The following is a 9,424-nucleotide window of genomic DNA, read 5'->3' as shown; positions in this document are numbered from 1 at the left end:
AAGCTAATATAAAATATTGAATTTATTCTTTGTTCTTTTATTGTTAATGTAATCTATTTCTATATTAATAATAGTTATATTAAGAATTCCTAATACTCTTCAATATTAAGATAAAACACATATGAGGAGCAGACTTTCAAAATGCATTTTGTCCAAAATTTGTAATTTTCAAAAAATAAGAAATTACACACACAAAATTACGCACTTTATAGAAAATAATGCAATATGCCAATCGGTAGGATGTAAAATATTAAAATTGCTAAACAATTATTAAAAATGTTAAACAAATGCATTTTTTTGTAATTAAAAAACATAATGCACTTTGAAGTGTCTGTTCTTTTAGCATATAAATTTCATGATGAAAAAATGCTTTCTGAACATGTCAGAGTAGCTTATAAAACGAGTCTCAACATTGAACACTATGCCTCTAACTAAAAAAATGAAATTTTGGATAAAACTCATTTTGAAAGTCTGTTCCTCCATGTGTGTGTGTGTGTGTGTGTGTGTGTGTGGTGTGTGTGTGTGTGTGTGTGTGTGTGTGTGCGCGCGCGCGTGTGTATGTATGGAGTATCCCATAAGTTTTGGCCAATCGCTTTTGTGTAGATAGAGCGAATTAAATTGGATCCTCTATCATTTTGCAATTTTCGCAATAGTTAACAAGATATTAATTACTAAAAATTGTCAAATATTGGTTTTGAAGAATTTTTTTATTTAAATACTATCAACTTTACAGAAAAACTGCAAAAGAACATCATTCGACAAAAATCATTTATTCTCATAGAATTCTAAGAATTTTTCAGAATTTTTTAGCAACTTTTTAGTACTGCATTTTCTTATTTTTATTAAAGAGAAAATGCAGTATTAAAAAATTCTAAAAAAATTCTCAGAACTTTATGAGAAAAAAGTAAATGATTTTTGTTTCTTGCATTTTTTTCTGTAAAGTTGATAGCATTTGAGTAAAAAATTATTCAAAACCAATATTTAGCAATTAACATCTTGTTAACTATTGCAAAAATTGCAAAATGGTAGACTTTTCAATTCAGTTTAGTTCGCTCTTTCTACACAAAAGCAATTGGCCAAAACTTACGGAACACCCTGTACACGCACACACGCATAAGTGTATTTATCATTGCTATAAAATACTTTAATAACTTTGAATTATTGTAAATAATATAAAATACTGAGAGAGGGGAAGAAAGAGAGAGAGAAATGTTTTAATTAATTCTTGATTATTTCTATATCAATCTAATATTTGAAAATAAACATGATAGTTTCTTTAATAATAAAGATGTATTCAAAATATTGTTCAAGAATATTTATTAAATTAATTATTAAATTTTATGAAATACATAAAATTTAATAATCGACTACATGTAAATTTATTGGTGTGTGTGTGTGTGTGTGTGTGTGTGTGTGTGTGTGTGTGTGCGCGCGCGCGCGCGCGTGCGTGTTTTTTTTAATGCCTCTTTATTATTAAAGAAGATATTATTTGTGTTATTTTCAAATATTAAATAGATGATAGACAAAAATTAAAATTTTATGAACTTTATAATAATTCAAAATTATTAAAGTGTTTTATGTTAATGAAGTTATATGTAATGAAGTATATCTTAAAATCGACCAGATCTCTTTCGTCCAGTATATTTGGAATTATCTCTAACTTCTTTTCCTTGCCGTCGTCGCCTTTCTTTCTTTTCTAGAATCCATTCCCTACTTTTCTTCAGTGGTTTACCTCTGGCTTTCTTTATGTATTCCCTATAATATAAAATGCGTTAAAAAATGATTATTTTTAGAAAGTTAAAAATATAGTTTTAAAATATTTAAAAATGATTGCAAATTATAAAATAATAAAGAATGAATAACAAGAGATTCAAACCTTTTAGAATTAGCGACAGTTTGTCTATCTTCATTATCTATTCCTAGTGCCTTCGGAAGAGGAGCAGCTCCCCCAGTCATTAAAACTAAAAACATTTTCTTTGCTTTTGTGCTATTTGGAAAATCGACGACCACACCACCAAAAAAGCCAGCTTTTGTAGCTTGTGCTGTGATTAATTCAATCTGTTCACTATTCTCTGGATAAAATTGTAATACTGCTCTTGCGTTCCTTGATAGACATGCATACAATGTTGAGAAGAATTGATATAAACGTTTCGTAGGATTATGTGAAGCTTTGCTTGCATAACATAACCATTGAAGTGCAGAGATACTAATAGCTCCATCAAATGTACCAGCTTTAAATGGCAACCCTTGACCTACATCTCCCAGAATCAAATCACCATCTATTTCTCTCTCAATAGCTACATCTAAAATAATATATCAATATATGATTTTCTATAAATATATGCATGCATTTAACACTACATGCCATAAAAGATATTGTTAAACTATATCATATCAAAATTAAAATATTTACCAAGCATAGCCAAAGAAATATCAACACCTATCCATATATGTCCTTGATTGTCCAATACGCTACCACTAAGGCCTGATCCACATCCGATATCCAAAAGTAAATAGCTCTGATTTTCAGGTAACAAAAGAAGTTCTATAGCACGTTCAGACATGTGTATTTGGATTTCTATCATACGAGAACTTATCAAAAAAAGATATTATTACATATATTTTATTACAAAGATGTAATAGATGTAGATACATAATTTGTATAAAAATTATGACATACCTTAAAGTATATTTATTAGCTTCTTTTTCATCATAATACTGTTTACAGAAAAAATAGAATTAGCTTTCTTTGATTTATTAATACAATTTTTAAATTTATAAACATTTTATTAATTATAAATTAAATTATTATTTTTTTATTAATTATAAGTTAAAAAATATATAAAGTCAATGTAAGAGAGTTTATAATGTAAAATCTCAATAAACTTTGCAACTTACCACTTCAGGCGGTGCCATAAGCTCTGGACGCTTAGACATTTTAACTAATGATATTTATTCGTTTTTCAGTTCAATTTTTATTTTCTTTTATATATTTTAAACTGTGTTTGTTTTATTAATGATTAAATAATAATTAATCTCTAACAATAAAAATAACTTCGATAAGCATCAATATTATTGTATTTTTAATATTTCTAAGTCACTTATAAGATTTCTAATCTTTGATAAGTTAATATTTTTTGGTAATTATATAGTTTGGCATAATCACCTAAAAAATCAATAAATCATAGAGTAAGTTTATTTGATTGCGTTTTTGCATGAAATGAAAAAATTTGGCAGAAATAAGCGTCAGATTCTTTCGTTTTGAGTGAAAACGCATCGAATGAATAATTTTTATTAAGATTTTATAAGTTGGGACGGGGGAGAGGCTATTCTAAATAATTACCTTAACTTCAATAGTCATCAACTTTAACGTTTAATATTTCGGTTCCCGGAGTAGAACGATGCTTATTTTTGTCAAATTCTTTCATTTCATGCAAAAATGCATTGAATAAGCTTAATTTTATTGATTTTTGAGGCGATTGTGTTAAACTATATAATTACCTATTTTTTTCAATATATTAATAATATTTTTAATAAATGTACATGTCTCATTGAACACATCAGAGAATTTAACCTAATTTGAAATAGTTGACTATAGATATTCTCTTACTTGCGAGAGAAACCTGAGAGAAGCATGCCCAAACTCTGTAACTGCAAAACGCTGCCGCGCACTACTGCCCCCCTGACAAAGTGAATATAAACTATATAGCTCTGAGAATAATACGTCTACTTTTCTGAAGGTACATTGTACTTTTCAAAACTGTAGATGATAAATCGATACTTAAAGCATTTTTTGATTAATCAGGTAAAATTCTTTCTTCCAATTGGTCAAGTAAAAATTTCGAAGTATTTGTAGCATCAAGTGAACCGCACCCGAAATTAAATACTAGCGACAAAATTAATATGTAATCACACACACTGCTTTTCAGCTCTCATGAAAACTGAAAGCACCAAGCCCGACAATTACAACAAACAAATTTGTCGGAGTCACTTTGTGTACGATACACTTGTGCAGTGTATCGAGTTCAGACATGCGAAGAATTACACCATTCAACCAGTCGAACATATCAGTTGCACCGACATTCGAAATGTGCAGTCCTAGCAGAAATCACTATGAATGCAAAAACGAAATAGAAATTATCAAATACATATTTTATTAACAATACATAATATATATTAGGGTTTGTATGATTTAATCTATAATATTTTTAATACATTTTTACGGCAATTGTGTATGACAGCTTTACGTGTACTAGTGCATCCCAGGCGAAATCGCTATTGAAAATTTTATCATCGGTCAATGATAAAATCTTCAGTAGTAAAATATTGCCATTGGTAAAATTCTATTGAAAGCACTGGATTGTATAAATGAGTAGCTTTCAATGCGAATGATATTCCTATTGACAATAATCCAATGATAAAATACTATACCATTGATCGAATGATATTCCTATTGATGCGTATTCAATAGTAACTAATATACCATATTAATTGAATGATATTCCTATTGACTACAATCAGTGATAAAATATTTTATCACTAACCGAGTAATTTTCTTATAGCGTTCTTATAGCGATCTTTCGGCTGGGATGCACTAATTAATGTGCACATTAAGCTGTTAAACACAACTACGTAAAAATGTGTTAAAAATAGATTAAATCGTACAATATTTTATTGTACTGTTAATAAAACATATAATTGACCTAGTTTCCATCGAGGGTTTAATCCGAATCAGAATGTAAAAACCAACCAATTACAGTCATTTCCCTGTTACAATCAAACGACAGGGGAATGCTCAACTGTAGTTAGTTCTTACATTCTGATCCGGATTAAACCCTTGATGGAAACTAGGCCATTGATAATTTCCATTTCGTTTTTGCATTCATAGTGATTCGGTTAGAGCACCGAATTCGTATGTATATACGAGACCAGACAAAACCTCCGGTTGTAAAAATTATCATTTTAAATCATTTGTATTTCGTATGAAGAGTTTTGAAGTGCAAATAAAAAGGTTTGTGAGTCATTCTATTAATTACAATTAATCATTCTTTTTTGGACCGTGTACTTGAAATAATTAATCGGATCTAAATTCAACAAAGTTTATATGGAATCGTTTGTATTTCGTATGAAGAGTTATGAAGTACCATTAAAAACATTGTGAGTTATCCAGACATTTTTAATTAAAATAATTTTGGTCAAATACATGATATTAAAATATCATGTATTTGACCAAAATATAGATACAGGCGCGGAAATTCCATTAAACGTGATAGGTAGTTTCTCTAGTATTTTGATATTTCAGAACGTATTATGGAATTGCTTGGAATTCCGATCGGAATTATTTAATTTTCCTACAGTTTCTTTAAAAAACACAATAGAAATGTAGGAAATAATTTAATTATTTTGATCGGAATTCATTCCGAATAATTCCATTATACGTTTTCTAGTTATTCAATCAACAAGATGGATGAGTAACTAACACTGTAAAATAAAATTCTGCATCATTCTCTATAATAGAAATGCTATTGTCATAAGATTTAATTGTATCAGGTTTTGAAATATAATACGAAAATTAGAAATTGTTTTATTGTTTTAATCATCACTCCTTCAAAGTATTGTGGAGTATCTAAACGTAAGTTAAGTTTAATTTTATATATAATTTAACAAAATTGACATCAGATAAAAAAGATATCATCAAGCATGATTATGAGAGGATACGTATGCAATTATGTTCTCCATTAACTAAAAAAATGCAATAATCAAGATAACTATGCAATATGTCTAATAAAAAACAATACAGAAATAGGAACAGGTAATACTGTACAGTTTCAATTATATTTTTATATATTAAAGTATATTATATATATATATTAAAGTAAACTTGATAAAGGAATTAATTTTTTTATATAAACAGGAAGGTTTCTTCCAAAATTAAATAATGAACAAAGAAGAATTTTGTTTAATTTTTCCTGATGATTATCTACATGGAATCGGTCATACGGTTATGCATTGACAGTTATGCATTGTGATTATGATGCAGAGACTAATTCATATCTTGAATTATTTTCGCATGTAAATAGTTTTTAAAAAATATATTTATATCAAGTGATATATGAATAAAAATATTTTAGGGTGATCAACAATGTAATTTATTTATAGTATCGAAGATTGCGTTAGCTTGTATATTATATTAGAATTCAAACAAATTGTACAGTTGTTAACGCTGGACATTATTATGATCTAAGTCTTTTAACAAGAGTTTCAGAAAATTATGTGGTTCCTTTTGCGTATAAAAAATAAAATAAAATTTCTCAAATCACCTAAAGTATAAATATTATATTTTATACTTTATTTATATTATTATATTATATTAATAGTATAAATATTACATGTCTGCCAGTTTATATTACTTCATGTATCCAATTAAATCTGGAGCATGCTTAGATGATCCTATCTAATAAGTATTGACAAGCAGATTTTATATTAAAATTAATTATAATGTAAACATAATATCTATATAATTTAATTTTGTTGTATATTTGATTGTATAATTTTTGTATAACGGAAAATCTTTTACTTTAAAAATAAATTGATTTTTGTTTTATCTTATTATAGATATTCAAGTTTAGAAGTACAAAGAAAGTTTCCTTTCTTTAAAGATGGAATATTATAAATAGAATATCAAGATGATTCGTTATGCACATAAAGTATTACTATATCTGAATGCCTCACATATTACTTATTGCATTAATGTCATTTTTATTACAATTTTCAATATTAAATATTTTAAAGAAAAATAAATGCATACTTTTTGAAAGATTAAATTTGATTGATATTGTATACAGTAAATCACACATTATTTCATAAGTAATTATTTAAAAAATACATTTTTATTATATAATTTTAAATGTAACTTACAATGTCTACGCGCTTTATAATTACATTAGATAACCAATGTCAAATCATTATATTCATGATGTATGGCAGAACTGTTGCAATATTTCTCTCCATCACAAATACTTATAACATATTCTTTGCCTTGCCTATTTTTCACATAATCTTATTTTTATTTCTGATAAGTTTTTTTGAAGTATTGATATTGTTAACAGACATTATATATTACGTACTGTAAACAATTCCATAATACATCCTGGAATAACAAAATACTAGAGACTATCTATCGTATATTTCCTAATAGAATTTCCGTGACCGTAACGCCTATCTATATTTTGGTCAAACATATTTTACATATTTTAATATTTAATTAAAAATGTCTGGAAGATTTATAAATGTTTTTAATGGTACTTCATAACTCTTCATACGAAATACAAATAATTCCATATATAAACTTTGTTGAATTTAGATTCGGTAATTATTTCGGTCAAATACATGATCCAAAAAAAATGATTAATTGTAATTAATATTAAATGACTCACAAACTCTTCATACGAAATACAAACGATTTAAAATGATAATTTTTATAACCGGAGATTTTGTCCGGTCACGTACATACGAATCGCACCGATTGCATATTTCAGGTGTCGGTGCAACTGGTGTGTTCGGTTGATTGAATGGTGCAGTTCCTCGCCAGTATCCGTCTGAACTTGGTACACCGCACAAGTGGTCCCGACAAATTTATTGGGGCCAGTTGGTGTAATTGTCGGGTTTTCATGAGACGCTGAAAAGCAATGTGTTATCACGTGATATTAATTTTGTCGCTAGTGTCTGATTTCAAGTGCGATCCACTTAATATTATAAATTTTTCGAAACTTTTACTTGACCAATCGAAAGCATCGAAGCAATCAAAAAATGCTTCGAAGCATTCATAGCAAGTGGACCGTAACCGAGCATAACCATCGTCGATGGTGACGCTGAAAATGAATATATCCAACTTGTAGCGTTAATTTACGATTTCCGATTACCGACTCATTATAGAATCAGCTTTACAATGAGTTTTAGGTTAGGAACATAAATCTCTATATGCCGAGATGCGTATTAAAAGTTAAAAACTATATCTATTAATGTAGAATTTGCAGAGTCGCACGAATCCTTATTCATTAAGGTCAGGTATAATCAGGGTGAATAGCAAGAACAGAGTTGTGAAAAAAAAGGAATACACCTTTTAATAGCACAATCATTTATACATATAAAAGGAAAAATCGTGATAGAATTGAGTTCTTATATCGTTGTTGTTGATCTTAAGAGAAAGTCACCATACAATGGTAATGGTAAATACATGGCGAGCATTTCGATTATTGGCAAGAATCGATAATCGAGATCTCGATTATCACAGTAATAGCGCGAGGAAAATGATCATTTTATTTCAATGCCCTTTCAAATCGCGCATCCTTGAAATTTGTAATCTGCAACTCTAGTTCTCCCAGACATCTCTCGTGCGAGACGGGGCAGCGCCTTGATTAGGATGTCGGTCATATGTCGTGAGTACATGCCGCAACTCCAATTCGCCAGATGTAACTCTCTCGCGAACAAAATGGAATTGGACATATATGCTTCGTCCGAGCATGATAAACAGGATCATGCTATATGTAATACCCCAACAGTTGTCAACAGAGAGAATAATTTCTCCGTACTTCTCCATTCCGATTTCGTGCATTAGGCTTCGCAAGTAGGCAACTTCCTTAGTGATTTCTGAGAAACTGACGTACTCGGCTTTGGTGATCGATAAAGCTATCATTCGTTGCTTCTGGGATCTCCAAGAAATCGCAACTCTTCCTAAAAGATAAGCAATGTATGAATGATAACTAATATATGAATGACGATCAGAGGTGTCACTTGCCCAATCAGCATCGGAGAAGTCATAGATAGAGTCGCCTGTTTGAATATACGCCAGATCAAATGTTCCAGATAAATATCTCAGGACTTGCTTGATTGCAAACAATGCTCAACCTGAGGATTATTGTGTTGAGTCAGCCTAGACATAATATTCGCGAGATTGGGGCGTGTCACAACAATAAGATATATTAAAGCACCGATTAATTCACGATATGGCTATTCTCCTGAATTTGAAATCTGATCTAATGGTTTTTGTTATTGAACGATGCGATGGTATCTCCGATGGCTGCTCTATTGCAATTCTTTCTTCATTCCAACAATGTCAAAATGTACTCCTGTGATAACTCGATCACATCGTCTTCTTTCTTGATTTCCAATCCTAAGCAATACGAGGGCAAATAAATTCTTAGAAAATCTGTCAAAGAGCACTCGCAGTGTCACATTACTTTTTGACAAGTAGCATCTCTTAGCTGATTATTGTCAAATTTTGAGCGGTATTTATCGCGTGGTTTGATTTCTGTAAACGATTAAAGCGAACAATCTTTTTTGCAAAATGGAAAAAAAGGAAATTGCACGAGTTTCGTGCAATGATCAAACATCTACATATGAAAGATTTAACGCCGAAAGAAAT

The 9,424-nt window shown here is 29.4% G+C and overlaps 1 protein-coding gene across 1 annotated transcript; it reads right to left on the bottom strand.

The window, feature by feature from the left end:
• Positions 1-1,533: 1,533 nt before the first annotated feature.
• On the bottom strand, positions 1,534-2,990 carry LOC108693880 (probable 18S rRNA (guanine-N(7))-methyltransferase). Its single transcript, XM_018203059.1, has 5 exons — positions 2,899-2,990; positions 2,681-2,718; positions 2,414-2,592; positions 1,877-2,303; positions 1,534-1,755 (listed from the first exon to the last, which is right to left on the bottom strand). Exons 1-5 carry the CDS (start codon positions 2,935-2,937, stop codon positions 1,611-1,613), a joined length of 828 nt encoding a protein of 275 aa, XP_018058548.1. The 5' UTR covers positions 2,938-2,990; the 3' UTR covers positions 1,534-1,610.
• Between the last annotated feature and the right edge of the window lie 6,434 nt (positions 2,991-9,424).

Source organism: Atta colombica, unplaced genomic scaffold (genome assembly GCF_001594045.1).
Source record: "Atta colombica isolate Treedump-2 unplaced genomic scaffold, Acol1.0 scaffold1, whole genome shotgun sequence".
NCBI classification, from domain to species: domain Eukaryota; kingdom Metazoa; phylum Arthropoda; class Insecta; order Hymenoptera; family Formicidae; genus Atta; species Atta colombica.
Note: the sequence above shows the minus strand (reverse complement) of the source record. Positions and strands in the feature narration are given on the sequence as shown.

What these genes read in the sequence shown, in the direction of transcription:
- LOC108693880 (XM_018203059.1), bottom strand. Translation starts at nt 2,937, where the DNA reads ATGTCTAAGCGTCCAGAGCTTATGGCACCGCCTGAAGTG. An exon ending in TATTTCTTTGGCTATGCTTG is followed by an intron (nt 2,304 to 2,413) that starts GTAAATATTTTA and finishes ATATTATTTTAG; the next exon opens with ATGTAGCTATTGAGAGAGAA. An exon ending in ACTGTCGCTAATTCTAAAAG is followed by an intron (nt 1,756 to 1,876) that starts GTTTGAATCTCT and finishes TTTATATTATAG; the next exon opens with GGAATACATAAAGAAAGCCA.